This window comes from Salvia splendens, chromosome 13 (genome assembly GCF_004379255.2).
Source record: "Salvia splendens isolate huo1 chromosome 13, SspV2, whole genome shotgun sequence".
NCBI lineage: Eukaryota > Viridiplantae > Streptophyta > Magnoliopsida > Lamiales > Lamiaceae > Salvia > Salvia splendens.
Window position 1 is genome coordinate 25,806,246 of NC_056044.1, and position 24,492 is coordinate 25,830,737.

At 36.0% G+C, this 24,492-nt stretch overlaps 1 protein-coding gene and 1 pseudogene across 1 annotated transcript; one reads left to right on the forward strand and one right to left on the reverse strand.

Annotated features, from left to right (window-relative positions):
* Nucleotides 1-2,326: 2,326 nt before the first annotated feature.
* LOC121760779 lies at nt 2,327-3,558 on the reverse strand. Its single transcript, XM_042156399.1, has 4 exons — nt 3,485-3,558; nt 2,944-3,064; nt 2,637-2,864; nt 2,327-2,554 (listed from the first exon to the last, which is right to left on the reverse strand). The coding sequence occupies exons 1-4, from the start codon at nt 3,556-3,558 to the stop codon at nt 2,327-2,329; spliced, it is 651 nt and encodes a 216-aa protein (XP_042012333.1).
* Nucleotides 3,559-10,744: 7,186 nt separating this feature from the next.
* On the forward strand, nt 10,745-13,797 carry LOC121762812 (annotated as a pseudogene).
* Nucleotides 13,798-24,492: the final 10,695 nt, after the last annotated feature.

The window sequence follows — 24,492 nt, forward strand, 5'->3', positions numbered from 1 at the left end:
TCTTGTTCGTATGCATTGCAGTTCACATATTGTGCATTATATAGACAATTATATGCATTACTCGTGACCAGGTGGTGCATTATTCGTAGCGATTTCCAGCCATTATTAGATTACTATTGTACCCTCATAATGCACAAAATAGGACAAATAATGCAACACGGGATTAATTACCCAATGTTGATCTTGACCGTCGTATTCATTTCCTTTTTGCATATTTCCTCATTTTTCCTTCTTGATCTCAGCCCCACGATTTTGTCATCTGATGGTTAGATTGATGCCATGTGTCATTTAATAATGCATATTTTCAGTTGAATAATGCACACCGACTAATAATGCACCATTATAGTGTAATAATGCAGATTTTCAATTGAATAATGCACACCGACTAATAATGCACCATTATAGTATAATAATGCAGATCATCTGGATCGTTGATGAATGAGATCTAATGGCCCATATTAAGAAGAATAAAGGATCTAAGGGATGAATAGGAGAATAACGCTCCCATATATATATATATATATATATATATATATATATATATATATATATATATATATACAGGGTTTTGATCCATGCAAAACCATTCTTAATACAAAAATGCAGAACCAAGCATACAAAAGTCATTTTTAGGTCATTGTAAGCTTATTTTTACGTCATTATAGTAAGGATGACATGAAATGATCTTAACATGACCTCAAACCCAAAGTTTATAATATGACCTAAAACTGCTTTACAATGACCCTCCGTGTTTTTGTTTAATTATTGACCATTGGATTGTCAAATCCCATGGTCAGGATTTGGTCTGGATTTTGTATTGAGATCAAGTTTTGTATTGATCATTTTCCTATATATATATATATATATATATATATATATATATATATATATATGTAGGGATGTATTCATTTCCTTTTTGCATATTTCCTCCTTTTTCCTTCTTGATCTCAGCCCCACGATTTTGTCATCCGACGGTTAGATTGGTGCAACGTGTCATTTAATAATGCATATTTTCAGTTGAATAATGCACACCGACTAATAATGCACCATTATAGTGTAATAATGCAGATTTTCAGTTGAATAATGCACACTTACTAATAATGCACCATTATAGTGTAATAATGCAGATCATCTGGACCGTTGATGAATGAGATCTAACGGCCCATATTAAGAAGGATAAAGGATCTAAGGGATGAATAGGAGAATAAGGATCCCCTATGTATATATATATATATATATATATATATATATAATATATATCAAAATATCATCAAGTAGAGTTTTAGATAGAATCGCCATCTATCTAAAATCATGAATTCAGATGTCTATTTGGATAACTATGTGAAGAGATTGCTTCTCCTTCCTCTAAATGATAAGGTTCAATGAACTTCTCGCGACATCGCGGGCGGCGAACCGCCCACGTCGCCTCGATCCGAACATTTCACCGGACCATTCAATCGGTAGGAGCAACGGCGGTGTGTACAAAGGGCAGGGACGTAGTCAACGCGAGCTGATGACTCGCGCTTACTAGGAATTCCTCGTTGAAGACCAACAATTGCAATGATCTATCCCCATCACGATGAAATTTCAAAGATTACCCGGGCCTGTCGGCCAAGGCGCAACTAACCTCACTTTTATAAGATTACTAAAATAATTGCTTGACTTGTAAAACATAAACATAGTTTGTAATCTGATCTAAATTGAGTTAGAAAAAGCCAGTAAAAATGTCTAAAGAGAAACAGTACAGAAGATATATATAAAAAATAGAATCAGTAAGCCTTTACAACACTTACTAAGTGTAAGGCATCAGTTTTTATTTTACTTAGGATTTAAGTATGCCCAAACATGATTCTGCTAAACCATCTTCTTAATTCTCAAGATATATATATAAAAAATAAGGAATTCAGATGTCTATGAATATAACAGAAAATGAGTTAGTGAAAAACATTTATTAAATAGAAAAATGCAGTAGGAAAGATTATAAAGAAATAGTGCAAAAGAGCCTAGCAAAAACAACAAAATCAGTAAGCCCTTATACTACATACTAACTAGAATGCATCACTTTTTACCTTACTTACTATTTAACTATGTCCAAGAATGATTATGATAAATAATAGAAAACAAAAAAATGATACATAAAACACATAAAAGTAAAGCCAAACAAATACTTCAATAAAAAAAAGGCATAAGCCATCAAACTCAAAATAGTTAATGACAAAAATAAAAATCCAGAACTACTAACCTCCAAAAAACTAAGATGAAGGTTCTGATAAGTTCAAAAAAGTTGAGCAAAAAAAAACAGATAAACACTTAGGATTCTCCAAAGCTAATCTGCACCAGATAAATCCTGAGTGTAGCTGACAGAATCCTCATCATCATCTTCAATGACATTCACTTTCTTCATCGTCTTCTTGATCTTACCAAAACAGACATCATCATAGTTATCAAACTCATCTTCCAAGCATCGCTTCACACTTCCTTCAGCAATCCATTCAATCCCATTTTGTTTAGTAACAACTGATAAATCAGGTATGACAAAACCTTTGCCAGAGACCTGAAAAAAATACAAAAAAGAGAATTTCAGTTACCCAAAAACATATGTAACAGAGTTCAGCTTAATTTTCTTAAAAAATTACCTCTACAAAAAGTAAATCAGCCAACTTATCATCTGTATTCAGAACTTGTGATGCAATGTTCTCAGGAACAAATTTCTCAACAACTTCTGGAATATTACAAATTTTGTTAACTGTATATGGATATCTACGGTAATATTCCTTGCTATTCCTACTTTGTATCTTAAATAACACTTCTTGACCCAATAGCAGCTCCTCAATTTTCCTAGGAACATACTCCATAGCAGAATTCTAAAACAAAAAAAAAACAGATTAAAAAAGAAAATATAACTACTACTGAAGTTAAACTATTTCAGTGATGTTTTATTACCTCCATATTACTCCCTATCAAGTCAGTGACCCTTTTTTCCAATAGTTGAACCACTTCTCTATCCCACAACAAAAGAGATGCATTACTTGAGTCATCAACAATGTTCACAACAAACCTAAACCTAAAAAAGAGGAAAATGTTATTGAATTTAATAACTAACAATATATGTTCCTAAATTCCTTCACTACATCAATATCAGCATTGATCAAAATCTTGGATGCTTGATAATGAGTGGACACGCCAACCTCACCTAAAAATATAATAACGAAACATAAAGACAAATACATGTCAGCCACAAAACTATAGATAAATAAGATAGAAACACAACCTCTGAAAACATTAGGCTTACAAAACTGCACTATGATTATAGGAACAGTCCCTTCAGCCTTGGTCAATTGAGACAAATAAGATTCCACTTGGAATCCCAAATTGTACAGAAAATTTTATTATGGCTGTTAAAAAAGTAGTAGAGTTAGTTTCAAAAAGAGAATAAGAAAAATAAGCATGATACATAAAGGTTTAAAATTAGTATGAAACTTACTGCTCATCACTGATTTCAACTTCAATCAACCTGTATCTACTTTGCTTGACAACACTTCCAGGTAATGACCCCATGGATATCTACCAAAAAAATTGAGATCAATGTACCAATAGATTGAAAAATAAGGTCTGCAATAAATAATATATCAAAAGTCTTATACCAAAAAAGGATGTCTGGTCATCATTCTCATTGCTTGCTATATCACCAAATGATTCAAATGAAAACACCATGGCTGGAAATTCATTATCTCTGACTTCATACATCTCAGTCCTGTAATTCATAAAGAGTCTATATGGATAATTAGTAGCTTTGTTTCTAAGGGTGTTGTCCCTGACAAAGAAGTTTTTTTATATAATAGATGCCTCCTTCTCTAAGTTTGTGTTCCAGATTCTGAAGAACTTTTTTTGGGAATGTGGCTTGAATGTATGTCCCTTGAAAATAAATAAATAAGATCTTACATATTAGATATATATCAGACATGTAAAATGGAAGAATATATTAGATATTAGATATATATCATAAAGCTAAAATATACACTAAGTTATATGTGTATTCTTTTATAGTACAAAATATTACAATTCAAATTCCATACTGCAGATTCCATATAAGATAGAGGATGATGACATAGAGGATCAAATGCAAAACTTATAAATGACAGAAAGTTGGTAAATATTTCTTAACCTATTCAGTTATAAAGAATGTTAAACTTTATAACTTCATAATCTATTTTATACAGTTGAGCCTAAAAAATGTTGAATAGGTACATGGCAAAGTAGATTCAAGGGAATATAAAAGATGGTGAGCAGAAAAAAAAATGAACTCAGAGGTCAGTTACACTATATTGAACTACATGCAACTTCAAATGAGTATGATAAATGAGGTAGTAAAGAAGAGTTGCAGAAAAAGAACAATAAAACAACTAAAGAAAATAGATATAAGTTTAGAATAAACTTTAATATGATTAACGATTGAATATACATTAGAATCATGAAAAACAAATTTTGTATTGATATCTCTATTGTCATCAGGAAGACCTCCAAAGACACGAACACAACGGAGTTATGTTCAGCAAGGTAACATAGGGCGCCATAGTGGAGACTGTTATATCATTGTGAGATAAAAAAAATATAGAGTTCAATATGATGTCTAGATAGACTCATTTTGATGTTTATTCTTTACAGATGCAAAATATCAAAATTCCATGAGATGAATAAAAGTGGATGACAAAGATGATCAAATGGAAAACAGGGCAATTGGTGACACATGGTAAAGGTACATGGCAAAGATGATTCAATGAAATGGGAAAAGTTGAGGACCAAGAAAAAAAGAAAGTACATTAGAAGGTTAGATGTATTAAACTACTCCAGATCTTTTAGTTAAGCACACATTATTTTGAATATTTATGTTTATTCTTTTCAGTTGCAAAAATCAGAATTCTATTAAATATAAAAGATGCTGACAATGAAGATCAAAAGAAAAAAGGTGAAGACCAAAAAAAAAAGAAAAAAGATGGCAAATCATCAAAGGTGAGATATACTAAACTCTACTACTGAAACTTCATTATCGTATATGAAGATTGAAGTAGTAAAGTAGAGGAAAGTAGAGTTGCAATATAAGAAGACAATAAATAGCTAAAGATACTGCATATATGATTAGACATAATAGTTGAGGAGTAGGAGAAATAGACAATCGAAGTAGCATATACCAAAAGAAGAAGGGCATTCTAAAATAGTGAGGAAGATGTTGCAGGGTGAGTAAAAAGAGAAGTAGAAGAGGGTATTTATAGATGTTTGGTGATGTGTATTTGCAAACGCAGCAGAATAAAAAGAAATATTGGAAAACAGACATAATCATAGATGAGACCTTTCAAATAACACAAATAAATTATAATAAAAGACAATCAGGTATTTAGTACTAACTTTCGAATAAATATACATGCTGAAAATATAAAATAAGTTAGTTAATAGAACTACTAAATATATCTTGAATCAATGTGGATTTTTATGCATGATGTATTAATTATAAGGCTCATTAATTGGGTAACCTGACAGCCGCAATTAATGACTATTAGTTGTTGTTCTCCTATTAATACTAACCCTATTTTGCATAAATACCCAAATAAACAAAAAAAACCCTAATGACAGAAGAGTTGCCTCTAATTTTCAAGGATGAAGAGAGAGAAAGAATGTTGCAACAAAAAAAGGATACAGAGAGAGGATGCACGCCTATTAGCCTCTTCATATCTGCAAATATGTGTCTTTGTGAAGGAGAAAGAGATAGAACAATAGAGGCAATCATTACACACAGAAGAAAGATAGAAGATGCACGCTTAATCCTTTAATATTCTACACTCTACAATGTGGAAAAGAAAAGAGGAAGAAGAAAGAACACAAAATAGGTATTTGTTTCCATTTATTAGCTTGAATAAATATATTATTGTCAGATTAACAAACTAATTCATACTTTATATTGTCAGCAGTAAACCTACACAAAATAATACACAGACCTTTAATATTTTATAATCTACAATGAGGAAAAGAAAAGAAGAAGAAGAAGAAGAAGAAGAAGAAGAAGAGACTAACATACTAATCAACATCTGATTTGATCCGTAGGGTATCTTAACAAATAATTACATACAAGCTTCAAGACTTTGACATTGCAAACAAAACTGTCCAAAAAAGAAGAGGAAGAAGGAACAAAAAATAGGTAACAGCATTAATGTATCCCACTTTAAGAGCTATATTATTTTCAAAATTAAGATACTAATTCACAAATGATTTCATTTGCAGTAAATCTGAATCTTAATTGAAAAATATGAAAAAACAAAAACCGCTACTATTCTTATTTATTATTCAAGAGCCTTTAAGTTGAACATTAGATGTATTTAAAATCATAAGAAAGTAATATTAGCTATGCAAACTTGGATATTGAAATCTGGACAGTCAAAGAATATGAATTCAAGGTCTAGGTTCTTCAATCATATGATTTTTATACATTGCATATCTTTAGACATAACATTAAATGAAACATTTTTGGTAATGCAGCTAGAAATAATTAAATTATCACTGAGATACATGTATTAATCACCAGATGTGGAACCAAAAACAATTCCATAGAATATATGCACATCCTAGCAAAGTAAGTCCTAATTAATTGTATTCATCTTTTATTGAATATATGAATATCCTATTGATTATGTCTTCGCTATTTCTCTAAATACATTCCAAGATTCAACATTAAATACATTTTACATTGTTAGTATACAAAAACAGTTATACTTATTTTACCCTATTCACAATTTTTAATGTTGTAAATATATGAAAACTAATATTTCTTTTATACTTGTTCAAGTAATTGAAGAATTGGAATTTGCAGAAGATATGCACCTCAATCACCTTTGAAAAGTGTGATCTATTTGTGTATTTGTAATAAAATAGGATTGAGCTTTAATAGTCTATCAATTGTAGTGAACTGCACAAACCAATCAAACTAAAGCTAACAAAAATCGAAAAACAAAACAGCAGCATTGGAACCATGAATGACAGTAACAATATGCATAAAAAAGGCAATAAAAAAAACAAAAAAAAAAGAGTTGAACTTCATTTTCCTGTCAAAATGCCGCCAGATGGCAGTCCAAAAAACTGACACTTTATATATTCATAGATATAGCATCTAGTGATTGGAGACAAAATTCACTAGTCCATATATACCACATGACAATTTTATTTGGTATGTCTCACTAATAATATCTTACCAAATGAAAATATATGCATACATGACCAAATAATTATAATGACATAATATAATGTTTTAAGGAGATTTTTTAATTCCTATATATAATATATACATACAATCCGCTTAATTTACTTTTTTTTGGTAAAACAAGCAGGCAAAGCCCAAATACAAGAACAAAATCAATGAATATAAGCAACACATAGTTTGTCATGCAACATCCATCTATAGAGTCCCGGCGGAGAACCTCGAGCTCATGAACACCTCTATGATAATAATAAGCATAATGCGATAAAAAATCAGCAGCAAAGTTTCATTCTCGACGCACATGTTGCAGAGTCACGAAATTGAAATCTTAGAGTAACCCACGGTACCCTCTTCATTATAGAACGACAATTATTAATCGTTCATTGCAATTAAAAAAGTCTTCGACAATTATTAATCGTTCATTGCAATTAAAAAAAGTCTTCGTTTACTGCCATTGAGATTTGATAAGCACACTTTTTTTGTATTATGTTTTTTTTTTACTTCAGTACATATTTATTCATTTTTTATGGAAGTATAAATATTTGGAAAGAAAAAGACATTCTTATGTAATACTCCCTCCGTTCCATTTTAAGTAGAGTATTTCTATTCCGATACAAAATTTATGTAGTGTTGTTCTGTGAATTAAATGGAAAAAATAAAGTAAGAGAAAAGAAAAAAGTAAAGAAAGTGATGTTTTTATTTTTAGAAACGTCTCATTTAGAGTGTGACATTCCCAAAAAGGAAAATGATTCAATTAGCTAGAGAGGGAGAGAGGGATATAATGGAAAGAAAATGACATTCTCAAATTGATTTAATTAATACTCCCTCCATCCCATTTAAGTGGAGCATTTACTTTTTGATACAAGATTTTATATAATGTTATTTTATGAGTTAGGTGGAGAGAGAATAAAGTAAGAGTGAGAAGGAGTAGAGAGATGGATGTTTCTATTTTAAAAATGTGTTAATTAGGATGAGACATCCCAAAATGGAAAATGTGTCACTTAGGATGAGACGGATGTAGTATGTTAAAGTGTTCAAACAAAAAACTACTACTCCCTCCTCCGTCCATCTGTAGTACTCCCTCTGTTCCAACTAAGTTGAGTCAAAACTTTTGGACACAGACATTAAGAAATTGTGTCGAAAAGTAGGGTAGATGAATAAAGTATGAAAAGTAACGAAAGAGTAAATATGTGAGGGAATAAGTAATAGTGAATGGATGTTTTATTTTTTGTCAAAAAAGAAAATGACTCAACTAAGTTGTAACATCCCAAAAAAGAATACGACTCAACTTAGTTCAGACGAAGGGAGTAGAAACATTTCTTTTCGGCACGTGATTTAAGAAATTGTGTTAAAAAGTAAGTCAAGTGAAGAAAGAATAAAGTAGAAAGGGAAAAAGTAAATACATAAAGAGATAATAAAGTAAGAGAGAAGGAAGAATTTTTTTTTGCCAAAAAAGAAATTACTCGACTATAGTGGGACAACCAAAAAATGAATACAACTCTGCTATGGAAGGGGTACTACATACTATACTGATGTTTTAAAAATCGAATCGTAAGCGAACCGGTGAAGCTATCGATTCACGGTTCAATTGGTTTAACCGGTCATACCACTAGTCGAGCCGGAATACTGTACAATATATTATTTATATAAAAATAAAAATTTAAGAACAAGAAGAGAAAAAATAGAACAAAAGCAAAAATCCATTATTCTGAAAATTTCGCATGCTTCGATCCCATATTTTAAAGGTTAACGAATTTAATCTCATTTTCGATAGGTCAGCGAAATTAATCCATTTTTCCGAAATCTGTCTCTTTTTTTTATGGTGAGCTGGTGTAACCGGTCACCGATTTCCGGCTGAACCGCCTAGCTCATCCGGTTCAAAAGGCACAATATCACAACCATTTTTATATATGAATCGGACCGGACACTCGACCGGTCGGTCTGGTCCGATTTTTAAAACACTCAATTCTTATTTATTTTTTCTTTTTTAAATTTGAATTGGAGCGAAATTGGAAAGTTATTAAGTCTCATAATTTTCTTTTGCAAATTTGAATTGGAGCAAAATAGGAAAGTTATTAAGTACAATGTAAAAAGATTTGTGAGATTAGAGTTATTCTATTTACTAACAATTAGAAATATCAATTCAACTTGAAAGCTAAAATTTTAAAATTAAGATTAATTCATAATTGAAAAAATTTATAATAGAATAGCTCGTAGTACTTGAATAGGCCAATAATTCAAGTGAGTTACCTCGAACCTTGAGTCAATTAAACTCCATAGTAATACCATAGTCACTTCGTCCGTGAAATATTGTTCATGCTTGACTTGACTAGGGCTGGGGAAAAATATCAAAAAAATGATATATCGCTCGTATCGTATTGAAAAATATCGAAAAATTATCGAATTTTCGATATATCGTAATTTTCGATACGATACGATACCGTATCGTAATTTTCGATACGATAACGATATGAATTTCCTTATATCGCGATATATCATTTTATATCGAATATGCGATATATATCGATATTTTCGATATATCGTTTTATATCGAATATACGATATATATCGTATATATCGAAACATATTGAAATTCAATACATATTAAAATTTAAAATTTTAAATATATATAAATTCATTTAATTGTACTTGGTTGTGTTGTATTTTGATTATGGAGATAAGAACACTATTAATTTTATTGTGTTGAAGTTTTATTAATTTTTGTGTGAATTTTAAGTTTTGAAATTATAATTTTCGATATACAGGTATTCGATACGATATCGATATTTCGATATATCGTACCGAAATTCGATATATCGATATTTCGATATATCGTACCGAAATTCGATATATCGATATATCGAATTTCGGTACGATATATCGAAATATCGATACGATAACGATATTGATATTATCCATATCGAAAGTTCGATATATCGAAACTTTCGATACGATAACGATATGAAATTCTTTCATATCGATATTTTCGATACGATATACGATACAACGTTTTCGATACGATATCTCGTATCGACCCACCCCTAGACTTGACACATGTTTTAGGAAATATGAAGAAAAACGAGTGGAAAAAGTTAGTGAAATCTAGGTTCCACATTCATATATTGATTTTATAATAAAATATGAGTGTAATGAGTTACTGGAAAGTGGGGTCCATTTACTAAAAATGGAGAAAAAACAAAGTAGATAATATTTCGCGTAAATGACAAAATTGGACAACATTTCACTAGAAATGGAGCAGGAAATTAGGAATAATAAGTTAGTCCAACCACGAGATATGAGCGTAATTACTACACTCATATCCCAAATATTATCCCAGATATGATGCGGACGTCGCTTGCGGACACTGGAGTTCCGCGGATTTCCGTCGGGACGTCCCGATTTTTAATTTTATTTAAAAAAAAAAAAACTATATATATACGTATCGTTGAAATTTTAATTCCGTAAATTGTTTAGTTTCGTAAATTATTTAATTTGGTTAATTTGTGAATTTTTATTATTGTGGATGTCCGCCGGGATGTCCGGCATTGTGCAGTGAGATGTGCTTATGACGTGGAAGTGCAGTGGGATGTCCTTATGACGTGACACGAGGTGCTTTTAGGAAGTCTGTCGGAATGTTCGTCGATACATCCGTCCAACTGTGGATGCTCTTATAACTACTTTCGTATAAGGAAAAATTGGCGAGGAAACAAATGGCTACTGGAACTGGAACAACCAGGAAGATCTCAGGTTCTTCTGCAAGAGCTCACACCCGCAAACCTAAATCCAACTCTCCTTCAAGAATTTCAGGTTGGGTTTTCATTTTCTTTTGCCTCAGTTTTAAGATCAGCATGTCGCTTTGCTAATCGATGAATTTCTTGATTAAATGCCCATTCATTCCACTACGCAATTTTTCGGTTCCTTTTTTTTGTGTGTATAAGTTTTAGCTGATTACTATATTGCACTGTCGCTCGATGTTCTCGATACTTCTTCCAAATTCCAATGTTGCCTTATGGTAGAAAATAAATATCGAACCGGAGTTTTGATTAGGATTTGTTGTGTTTGTTTGTCTGATTGTTGATAAAATTCCATAAATTAGATCCAACTGCTCAGGATGAAGTTCAGTATCATAGTAACTAGTGTATTTGGTTATTATTTTTATGCCCAATATGCTCTCTGTTGTAGAAAATTAGTAAGTATATTATTTAGAGTATTTTGAATAACTTTCATTTGCATTTTAAGGCCATGGTGTGTGATATTAGCGCTTCTAATTTTGAATTGTTTCAGGGATCTTTAAGAAACTTCTGTTGGTTTTCTTTGTGGGATTCTTGGCTTGGGCCTATCAGGCAATAAAGCCTCCTCTTCCAAAGATCTGTGGCTCGAAAGACGGGCCTCCAGTTACAGCTCCAAGAATTCAGCTCAAGGATAGAAGATACTTGGCTTACAAAGAATTTGGTGTCCCAAAGGATAATGCAAAGCACAAGATTGTGTTTGTCCATGCCTTGGATACTTGCAGGCATGATGTCTCTGCTATAACTTCTGGACTCTCGCCGGTAATGCTAATGCCACTTCCTATCTGTCGCCTGCTGGCTCTCATACAACCATTTTACGAGTCATAAGAAGCAGCAGCATGTGAGCTGACTCTTTTGGTTTGTTTCAATAAAAACAGGATTTTGTTGAAAGTGGAGGGATCTATATCGTTTCATTTGACAGACCTGGTTATGGAGAGAGTGATCCTAACCCTGCCCACTTAGAAGCATTTCTTCTGACATCGAGGAGCTTGCTGATCAGTTGGGATTAGGATCCAAATTTTATGTTGCTGGATTCTCCTTGGGTGGCCAGATTGTGTGGACCTGCCTCAAGTACATTCCTCACAGGTATGTTTTCTTCGTACCTGTCCTTGAGTAGCTACACTAATTTGTGTCTTCCTGTGGTTTGGAGTATTACTGATTGAATCTATGATATTTTTGTATTTTAAGCCTAAATCAATTTCTTCGTCGTAGTAATTGAATATTTAACATCCCGGGTGTGCAGGTTGGCAGGAGCAGCTCTGATTGCACCACCGGTGAATTATTGGTGGAAAGGTATTCCTTCGAACCTCTCTGCAGAAGCATATAAGAAGCAGCTTCTTCAGGACCAATGGGCGCTTCGTGTAGCTCACTATACACCGTGGCTTATCTACTGGTGGAACACCCAAAAGCTGTTTCCTTGTATGAGTATTATTGCTCGCAGCCCCAAAGTTCTCTCTCAACAAGACGTAGAACTACTGCCAAAGATTCACTCCTTAAAACAAGAAACTGCGGTAATGATTACTATGTTCTTGAGTGCACACAACAGGAAAAGTAAAATATAAACCTTTTATTTTTCTAAAAATTGGTAAAATAATACGTTGAACTAAACCGACCAGCTTCCCTTACCTAGACACGTAACATATCTTATGCTAGATCATCTTTACTTATGCAGCATAAAATGGATTTCAATGTGGGTGGTTGTATACATTATCATCCTGAAGTGTTTGAGAGGCCATGTTCTGATACTTGAATATCAATTTTGTGCTATATTGCTTATTTTTATTGGTGGCAAGGTGTTCCTTTAAACTTGAAACCGTCATCGTTGTCCCAACCTGAAAATACATGATTTGATAAAGTATAAACTAGGTGAAGCAAAATCTCTTTGGAAATGTCATGAATTTACATCTGCTGATTTTCTTACCTTTATCCTCATGCATATTGTCTAGCCAATACTAAAACTAAGTCGATATCTTTTCCTCATCAGTGTCCTGCAGAAGATGCTGTCACCTTTGTCGAGACTGTTCCGTAGCCATATTACACCCCCTCTGCTCTGCCTTGAACATTTTCTCATTTGTGAATATAACAAAGTCATGTCAATTTAGGTGTGTGTAGATTTGATTGACAATATATTATTCAGTATTTAAAGTTATCACTCAAATTTGCAAACCAGGCACAGGTAAGACAGCAAGGTGACTACGAGTCAATTCACCGTGATCTGGCATTTGCCTTTGGAAAGTGGGAATTCGACCCAACGGAATTGAGAAACCCCTTTGCAGAAGGGTCAGGCTCTGTTCACCTGTGGCAGGGGGATGAAGATATTCTGGTCCCTGCCACACTGCAGCGTGAGATCGCCCGACAGCTGCCGTGGATTAACTATCACGAGGTTCGTGGTGCTGGCCACAAGTTTCTGTACGCTGATGGAATAGCTGATTCGATCATACAAGCACTTGTTTCTTAGGATGCCTGCACCAGGTTATATATACATATATTCTCATTGTATCACATTTATTACTACTACATCAGTTAGTTACCTTGTTTCGTCAAGATGAGTAGAGTGGTCATCTGTATGGAGAATTGCTTGGGAGTTTATGTAAAATATTTCATCCTACGCTGGAGATTTCTTTTAATTATGGATTTAGGGTTATTAGTTTTGGATGCATGGACTATTTTTGTAAAACAAAAGAAAGGAAAAATGTATCTCTTGGATTTTAGCAAAAGATTTTTTACTTGGAATTAAACATCTACATTTGCTTATTTATTCATTCACCAATTTTATCTCGTGTTTATTGTAAATAGTACAAAATCTTTTCGCAGATGTGGAGTGTGATTTTTCATCAATTTAGAGAAAAGACCTGAATCTAGACGTAATGAATCTAGCAATTAGCATAAGAGCATGATTAATGCCATGGGCCGGACCACACCTGGATCCTGGCCAGCGGCTTGGCGCGTTGGAGGGGAAGGAGAGTCCCCGGGCCGCGCCCGGTTGGGTCCCGGCCTGGCGTTGCACGCTCCCGGGGCTGGCCGCAATTCAATTTTATTTTTCTTTTTTTTTAAATTGAATTTTTTTGAGTTGTTGCACATACATACCTTCATATTTGTTGTATTTTCTAGTCGAGGAGAGAAGTAGTTGACGAAAATGAAAGTGGAGAAAGAAAATGAATGCGTGGGGGAACAAAGGAAGGGAGAAGAAAAATGAGAAAATTTTAGGTTTAATATATTTAATTGGCTGAGCTTTATTTCAATTTTATGTATTTAAGTATTTGTTTAATTTAATGGGCTGGCTTTTTAATGTATTTTTTTTAAAATTTTAAATTTCTATGTCTGTGATTTTTAATTTCCGAATTATGAATGAATTTTTCGTGTTATAATTGCTCAACGTTTTCTATTTTACGAGTGAAATAGGTTTTAATTGCGAATATTACAATTTAATAGTTGGGGCCTGCAGGGTTATGGGAGTTGTGGCATGACCCTGAAAATTAGGGAATGATGACGTGGAAGGGACTTGGGACCTGGATCCATGCCGGGGGTTAAAGATGCTCTAAGGGCTTCTAACAATTCGCCCACCTAACAATTAGCATGATACAAACCCCTAAAAGTTTTATTAACACTTAACAGAAAGACAATCAAAAGTATACTAGAAGTAATGAGTCACGGAACAATCACAATGTATGTTTTGGTCGTTTGGAAGACGCCTGAGATACGCACGCTATTGGTCCAAGAGGATTAAGTTGGTTCCAAACCAAGACCAACGAAAGCACAATGAACATACCAAAAATCAATTACCAAGAACCATGTCAAGATGTCCTCGCTTGTCGCCCGTCACACAGTGCACTAAGCACGACACCATGGTACCCGACACAAAACACGAGGCAAGAAGGCCAACAGCACGCACATATGAGCTTCACAACCCATCACTTGTACATATAATTGCTACACATTTTAATGAAGCCTCTTAATAATATTAACGAAGGCTCATTTTAGATGTTGGACTTGGACTAATTAATCTCATATGACAAACTTTAATTCACAATTTCTTAACTCACTATAAATCGGTTTAGAGAACATAAATATACAATCATCATCTACTCAGAATGTAAGTCAATTATATTGTTGTGAATGGCGACCGATTCAATACACACTCGAACTCCAAGAAAAGACACAATGGTTTTACGTGGTTCGATCTTTCGATCTACGTCCACGGGCGAAGAAGATGATAGCTTTATTGATCACGATCGGAGATTACAATAACAATGAATACAACTCCAAGAAACACCACACTCACTTCTAATCTCACTTTCTCTCAAAGCTAATCAAGTGAATATGAAAAATGGATTGTATTGCGTTGATTGCTTCATGCTAATGGCGTGGTTGCGCTTCCCATCCCCCTTTATACTCCGGAGGAAACACGCTCCCCTTCAACAGCTCGTGAGCCCAGCTGTAACAGCCTTCAACCGAAATAACCGTTGCCTTCAAAATTCAGCCGTTGATCTTGATCACATATGATGTGTGGCTGTGATGATGCATGGTTACATTTTATCATATATATTATTTAATTTAACAAAAAATAATCTTTTGTCACTTGTACAACTTGGTCAAATTGCGCTTAGCGGGCTAGATTTCAACAACTTTTTCCTCCAATCGATCAATCTATACACTCGCCAACAAACAGCTCGTTAAATGAAAATGTTTTCTTTTTCTTTTTCTTCTTCTTTTTTTCTTCAAGACAATATGAAAATGTATTCATTTTTCGTACGTAGAATTTGTCAATCTTTCCATTTTTTTATTGCATTACGCATTTTCCTTCGTATGGTAGGCGTCCTTTTTTCCAGGAACTAGTATTACATTTTCATGTTATATTTCACATTATATTATTGATGATGCTTCTTTTTTATCATCATGAATCTTACTCCATGTGTATTTTTCTGTATAATATCATTATATATTTATATTGCATGATATCATATGTATAATTATACATACCTACGTACATATGATCAGTATATTAATATGAGCAGATATTCCATAAAATAAAATAAAATTGTAACGTCACCCTTAACACCCTCACCGGTAAGCTGGCACCGAAAGCTAATATTTGCAGTTGCAGTTGAATGTAGACTCACCAATATTTGCAGTTGCAGTTGAATGTAGACTCACCAATATTTGCAGTTGAATGAATGTAGTCTTACTATTGAATGTAGACTCACTAATATTTGCACTTGAATGTAGTCTCACTTTTGAATTTAGACTCGCTATAGCAAAGCAACATCCACAAGATCAGGTTAAATGCATTTGAAAGTTTCAATATTTTTGTATAGATAATTAATTTGCTGGTTTTAATATTTGACCGGAATAATAAATATTTAACTTATAAATTTTAATAAAGTTCAAATCAATCTCATAAGATTTAAAATTAAGTTAATAATTATGAATAGATTGGTTGAATGTGATGTCTATTTACTAAAAGTATAAAACTGAAATGAGATATGTACTTCTTCATTTATTACGGATTGTCAAAATAAGAAAATAGGAGACATTTTATGAAGACCAGATAAATTAGAAAATTTCGGTTAATTACAAAACTTTCGAAATACGAGGTCTTGTAATAGGATTTCATCTCTCGTATGCAATTTACAAATCATTTGACATTAACATATGTAATTTACAAATCATTTAACAGACAAAATTGTATTTTTTCTAATTTTTGTCTGTTTTGTTTTGGAAAAGCTGGTAAAATAAAATAGTGAGCGAGGGGGGAAGTCTAGGCATGCACAAACCGAATCGGACCGCTGGTTTACCGCCGGTTCGGAACTGCCGGTTCACAAACCGGAACCGGAACTGGCGACAGCGGTTCGAACCGGATGGCGGTTCAAGCGGGCCGGTTCAGGTTCAAAAAAATCGTGAAGCGTAACAGGTGGTTCAAAACCGCCGGTTCAAACAGGCGGTTTTGCGGTTCCAACGGTAGGATTCCAGCTAGGACATAGGTTTTCAGGCTTTTTCAGGCTAGGTGTGCAGAAAAACCGGCGGTTTTCGACAGAAACCGCCGATTTCCAACGGTTCATGTCCTTTTTTAGGTGGCAGTGTATAGGCCTGAAAATCGGTCAGAAACCGGTGGTTTTCGGCCAAAAACCGGCGGTAAACCGGCCCAAATTTGAAATTTGAACTTTTTTTTTATTTCTTTCAATTTTACTCCTATAAATACCCTACTTCCCCCATCATTTTTACTCACCCCATTCTTGTGTTAATAAGGATTTCCTTCTCAATCTCAATTTCTCTATTCTCTATCCTCATTCTCTCTAATTGCTCAAGTTGTTTACTACTATATTTGTTGTTGTGTTCATAATTTACCATTTATTCAATACTCCATATTCCATACTACTTTCATTTTGCATTATGTCTTCTTCTCGTGGTGGACCGGGGACGTGGTGATCGGGGCGAAGGAATTTCCTAAGATCAAAGTAGTCGTCCCCAAAAATCAAAGCAACCTAGCCGTCGAGAAGTTATGGAAGAGGTTTCCCGAGTGGCGGCTGAGCGCATGCAAGTAAGTTCTAAAAAATAAAATTATTTTTACAATTCATAATTTCATAAGATTGAGTTTTTCAATTTTTTTGTGTTCCTAATTAAAACTTCAACTTATATAGTATTTATAGATAGAAGAAGATCATATGACCGCCATGCTACTCGCTCAAATGCATCAAGGTGGGGGAGGGGAGCGGTGGTAGTTCCCAACAACAAGATGACGAGTACGACGTGGCTATATCGTCGGACTCGGACGAGAATGATGATAGATCTCATTCTCGTATTCCGTCTAGCACCGGCGGAAATGAGGACATGCCTCCCCCTCCACCCACTAAAAAAGCATTGAAATCTGATATTTTTGTTAAACACTACAAGAAGGTCCCGGTGGTAATTTCAAGTCCTAATAATCCGCTCTCTCAAGAAGAGACATCAGCGTTTCATGCATATTGTAACTATTGTGATAAAGTCTACAAATTTGCGAGTGGTGGGGGATATGGCACCCTTCGTCGTCATTTGGTGACAAAGCATCTGGTAGAATGTGGCACTGCCGCTACCCAAACCCAACTAAACTTCCAACCCGATGGCTCAGGTTCGTCAGGTACGCCTCTTTTTAAATATGATCCTAAAAATTTTGCCGCCGTTATGACTAGATGGGCTGCAATGAAGCATTTTCCTTTTAATGTTTATGATGACAAAAAAATTGAGGTTACTATGCAAAGTGGTTTGTACGTAGCTGTCAAAAGAGTAGGTCGAATGACCGTTCAACGATCTACTGTTCGACAATGTTTGGAGAAAAAAGTTGAATTATCACGTTATTTACTCAACTTGGGACACAAAATGAACATTTGCTCAGATGTATGGACTGATTCTTTTAATAGACATTCATACATGGGCATTACTGTTCACTTTGTGGACAATAGTTGGACTTTGAACAAGCGTTTGATTGGTTTGAGAGAATTTGAGACACCACACACTGCACCCGAAATTGTTTCTTTAATTATTTAAGTTTTGAATGAATTTCAATTATGCAATAAGATATTTTCTGTTGGTTTTGATAATGCAACTACTAACACTACAAGTATTAATGACTTGATTGCGGCTTGTGCTCCGGTTATTGGTGGTAAATATTTTCATCAAAGATGCATATGTCATATTTTGAATTTATGTGTACAAGATGCACTTCAATTATGGCAAAAGCATGTTAGAGCATCTCCAATAGCGGCGAGTGCACCGGCTAGCCGATTCTTGGCGCTCGCCGGTCCGCTCGCCGAACCATTGTAGCCGGCGAGCGCCAAATCGGCGAGAAAAACGGCCAGCGCACGCCGATTCCCGAGCGCTCGGCGATGCGCTCGCCGATCTCCTGGCTGCCATTGCAGGCACCAAATCGGCGAGCGGGATTTTTTTTATTTAATTTTTGAAACACTATATATACGCGATTTGGACTTCATTTTCATTTGCAACACTTGTTTTAACGAGTACTCTCTCTATATTAATTTATGTACAAGAGCAACAACGTGAAATGGAGCACAACAACGAGTCTACTCCAGTGACGAGCGGGTCTCAAACTCCGACGGTACCCGCGGGAGGTGGATGGGGTCTGATGCCCGGGTACTACTACCTTTGGCAGCAGATGATGCCCAGGGTGGCATCCGAGGGTGGTATGCCGGGATGGCAGGGGATGTCGGGGGGTCCAGCGATGCAAGGCGGGCCGGCGGTTCCGAGCTGGTACGGGGGGCCGGGGATGTAACCCCCTATGCCGATGATGCCGGGGTGGACACCCGGGATGCAGATGACGCCAGGGTACACGGGGATGCAGGGGACGCGGGGGGGGGGGACAACGTCTATCACCCCAGTCTTGATTTTGCTACTGCTGTTTCGCACACATCGACCCCAGCGGAGACGCAGTTCACTGGGTGTGATACTTTCTCCTTAAAGGAGTTGGGGATATATCTCGGGGATGCAGACACCCCGTTCAAACGGGGGGAGTAGGGCGGGGTCGGAGCGCGCCAAAGAAGAAGAAGAAGGGGAAGGGGAAGGGGAAGAGGGTGGTCGGTGAGTCGTCGCAGCCGGTTGATGACGACAGCCCGGCACGGAGGAATCAGGGGATCGTCAACTTATGGGCTAAAATAGCAACAGCCTACAAGGCATTTTGCCCGGAGGGGAGGCCACGCAGCGGGGAGGAGTGCCGAAAGGGGTGGGACCGAATCCGGCAAGGGGTCTTCCGATTTTCGGGCTTGTACACCAACGCCCTCTGAATGCAGTCCAGTGGCCAAACTGACGAGGACTGCAGGAGGATGGCGGAGAAAGAGTTCCCCGTGCCTGGGCTTTATAAGGAGTTGACCTACTGGAACTGCTACCTGGTGCTAATGGACTCCGAGAAGTTTCGGGCAGGAGTCAATGCTGGCTGGCCGAAGAAGCAGCGCCTGAACTATACCGGTGATTACACCGGCAGCAGCAGCGGCGGTTCACACGACCTCCCCGAAGATGCTCAGGAGACCCCGTCCTTTCCCGCGTTTACTCGCCGCACTCGCCCGGTTGGTCAAAGGCGGGCGCAACGGGCTCGCCAGAGGTCCGAGGAGGTCCAGACACCATCCCCAACTGTTGGCAGCCCGACAGCCGACCTCGTCTTCTTGGGGCGTCAACAAACGCGGGCTCAGATGTACAAGGTCATATCTGACTGGAAGAATGCCACTGACCCCGAGGAGAAGAGTTTTTTTCACGCACTGCTCGTGAGTATGCGAGCCGATTTGACTGCCGCCGCGGCATAGGTGGGGGGCTCAGACGCGGGCTCAGATGCCGCAGATTTGGGGGTTCCGGATAGCGGTGACGATGGCGACGACGGCGACGACGGCGATGCGTGAGGCGGAGGCGGAGGCGGGGAGGCTCTTGCGTGGAGTAGGAGTTTTTTTAAAAATTAATGTAATTTTTTTATTGTACTTTTTTTTAATTAATGTACTTTTTAAAATTTTAATATTATTATTGAATTTTCCCGTATATGTGTCGTAAATTTAATTCCGTATTTTGTGTGATTGTTAATTATTAGTTTTTAATAATTTTGTTTATTGTGGCTGGGCTATGGCTGGGCTATTGTTGTCCAGTTGCTTGTCCTGATGATGTGGCAGGAGGAGTTTTAGTGCTGATGATGTGGCAGGAGGAGTTTGTGGTTGGGCTATTCTTATTTGAGATGCTCTTAGTCCTATTAGAACTGCAGTTAGATTTATGTATGTCGCATAGTTGTTGAGATCATAGCGTGAGTTTATTTAAATTGTTCAAATATTTAAAAAATGCGACTGTTGAATTATCGGGTGTTTATTAATTCACTGTTGTTCGTGTTTTAGAGCATTGCATGTATATATCACTTGGTTTTAAAACTGCAATGAAAAATGCTTACTCTTCTCCTGAATTGATGTGTGTTTTATATTATATGATTGGCAAATGGCTTAAGTATTTTAGTGAGATTCTAATGGTGTTTTTGATTGCAAAGGTCTTGGATTCAAAATGGAACTTAGTCGGTACCTCCATATTTTTAGATTTCTATTATAACAAATTTAAGTTCTATTAATCTTGGTCCACTTCAAGCATTGCAAACGGATACCAATGACCAATGGGGAGTAAACCTAACCGAAACATTTCAAATAAATCTCCCGGACCTGTCAATTGTCCAACAAACCTTCGTGTTTAACTTGCGTGCTCTCTACACCAAATATGAAACCAAGTATAACAGTACCCACCAAGTCAGAAGACCTACCCCTCCTCAACAACATAATTTTAGCTTCGCATTTCAAGCTGATTATGATGACCCCGACGCGCAATCCCAATTAGCGGACCTATACAGCTACAACATCGGCTGAAGGTTGACCTCAGGTATGGAAAGTGAGTTAGATTTATATTTCGTTTCACTCTTTTTGTTTGGTGATGAAGGTCCTACTCCTCCCGCCCAAATCGACGTCCTCGATTGGTGAGGAACACACGAGAAAGATTTTCCCATACTTGCGTCAATGACCAAGAAGATTTTTTCGGTTCCGGCTTCCACTGTCGCCGTCGAGTCCGCTTTCAGTGTTGGATGAATCAAGAAGTAAGCTCTACGCGAAAAATATGGAAGCCGTGATGTTACTTGATGATTGGGCCAAAGCTAACGTCAGAGAACAAGAAAATGATTGGGATGATCGTCAGGGGGAATCACAAGAAGATTTCACCGGGGATGAATCGTAGGCCAACCGTCAACCGCCGGCCAAGCCAAATAGGTAAGTAAGGTAAGAGAACTACGTGGGCTTTGATTCCCTAATGCAATTAAGTATTGGGGATATGTAGGCACCTCAACTTAAATTTTAAATTTAAGTTGAGTTCAAGTCTTTTTTCTTTATTTCTTTTTTCCATTTGTTTCTACTTTAAAAATATGCAAATACAATTAAATAATTGTATTTGTATATACTCTAGTCGGTGAATTAGATTTCTCTATAAGGCTAAATTCGGGAAACTTTTGACAATTCTACTATAATTGTTGATTGTTAGACTAAACTCAACATTTAAGTTGAGTTGCTAAATGTGTCCTCAATTTAGTTAGGTAGAAACATCTCCTTCGCCGACCAAGAGTATATATACTTATAAATTTATTGTTCAGAACTTCAAGTCTTTTTTGTAATTTGTAATTAGCTTCGTTGTAGACTAGTAGTCTCGTTGTATTTAAATTTTTTGTTTAAGACTTCAAGACTTCAAGTTTTTTGTGATTTGTAATTGTTGTAACTTGTAATCTCAATAAAATTGCAATTTTGCACCGTGAATTTTTTGAATTTTATTTACGCACATTTCATAGATAAATAAATAAGAAAATGCAAAAAAAATTATTACGAACCGCCGAACCGGCGGTTTTTTTAACCGGAACCGCCAGAATCCTTGGCGGGCCAGTTCAGGTTCATGAAAATCCTGAACCATAAACCGCCGGTTCCGAACTGGAACCGGCAATTTATGAACCGTGTGCGTGCCTAGGGAAGTTAGGCGGCCGAAATACTCACGTGAGTGTAAGAGCATCCACAACCGTGCTCTTGCCAGCGGCACGGTTGTGGGCCCGACCCCACTTTTTCTGCCTGCTCTCTGGCAAGAGCACAACACCCACAGCTGTGCTCTTCCGCAAGGACGAGCACAATTAATTTAAAATTCAATTATACAAAAACATTTCCATAATACTAAAATTACATAATTAAAATCATAAAAATTAAAAATTACATAATTAAAAAACTAAAAATTAAAAATTACATAATTAAACTCCTAAAAATTAAAAATTACATGATTATTGGCTAATATTACCCGAGGAAGACTACGCATCCGGCGGCACCAACCCCAATTGTTTTTTGAGACCCAATATCATGTCTTCGTGCGTTTGAAGTTGTGTGGGGGTCATAGTTGACCTATCGGCCATATTGAGTTGGGCCAAAAGGGCCCACAACGAGTTGTTCGGGGGTGGAGGTGGAACATAGGGTGCCCGTAGGGTTATCGTCTTGGCCGGACATAGTGATGTTGTAGGGTATGAGAGAATGAAGATGAAAATGGATATGAGAGATTGAAGATGAAAATGGATATGAGAGAATGAAGATGAGAATTGTGTAGATTGATGTGAATTTTTGGGAGTGAAATTGGGGGTATTTATAGATGAAAGTGTGTATTTTTGGGGTAAAAAAATGAAAAAAAAATGAAAAAGTGGAAAAAAACGGTTATAAACGGATATTTTTTTTTGGGAAGTGAATTTTTTTATTTTTATCGGTTTTTTTAATTAAAAACTGATTTTTAAATTAAAAAAAATTTAAACACAACGGCTATGCCGTTGACGAATCCCAGCGCGCCACGTCAGCTGCTCGCTGGCACGGCGGGTAGCGTCCGTGCCAGCGGCGCGGACGACCGTGGCGACGGACGCCACCGTTGTGGATGCTCTAAAGAGATAGGGATGAGACACGTGGAAGGTAGAGGGTAGCTGAAGGGAGGACACGTTTCGACGACGTGTCTAGCAGCCAATATTTTCAGACAGATAAAACTGAAATCCACTTTAGCCATCTCTTCATTTTCTCAACCATTTCCGCCTTTTTCGTAAACTCATCTCACTCTCTCTTTCCCCTCTTTCTCTATATAAATATATACTCCTACGTCACACATACCATTAATTATGTCGTCGTCAATCTACTAATACTATATTTTTATTTGTAGCCGAGCTCTATATATATGCATATGTGGTAATGATATTTAAAAATAAGATGGTAGCTTGAAAATTGATCTGACCATTCTTTTGCAAGCACAGCCATTACAGTTGAAACTCGACAAGTGTTGGATTCCAATGTAACCTCTCTCTCTCTCCGAACATTTATGCTTCCATCATATCCATTGTTTTTTATGAAGGGTTTTGCATATGATACCCATTCCTTTTCTTTAAATCATCAGAAGGGAGGGTAATATTATTCAGTTTATGAATTCCATTACATGATTCCTTCTTTTTCTTCTCCAATATATATCGGTTCTAGCTTCTACTTTTGTCAGGAACAAGGGTTGTCTCTCTTCAGTTATAAGTTCTTTTAGGGACCTTTAAATAATTCAATTATACTACGACTAAACAATTTAATCATAGCAGTAATAGTAAGTGTCAGGAAAAAATATGGATATAAAATGTTAGGTATAAGATGCTGGAGTTGGCGTAGTAATTTTCCTATGTGAAGGTTTGGGTTTATGATTTGATATGGCAAAAATCTGTGTGCATTTATGATCCCTTGTAAATTGTTATTAAATTGACTTATGGCTCACTTATTTTCAGTCAAGCTAAGGTTTATTAAACTGGTATGATTAGGATGATTTTTTTTAACTTCCCAGGCCAAATGTATAATTAGGATGGATTCATCTATTGTAATGAATTACATTTAGGGTTCACTTATTTTCATTTTTATTAAGCATAATTAATACTACTAC

Excerpts from the sequence above, each read along its gene's own strand:
- LOC121760779 (XM_042156399.1), bottom strand. The coding sequence starts at position 3,558 with ATGGGGTCATTACCTGGAAGTGTTGTCAAGCAAAGTAGATACAGGTTG. Across the intron at positions 3,065-3,484 it reads GTTGAAATCAGTGATGAGCA|GTTTAGGTTTGTTGTGAACA; the intron begins GTAAGTTTCATA and ends CCTCTTTTTTAG. Across the intron at positions 2,555-2,636 it reads CTGATTTACTTTTTGTAGAG|GTCTCTGGCAAAGGTTTTGT; the intron begins GTAATTTTTTAA and ends TATTTTTTTCAG.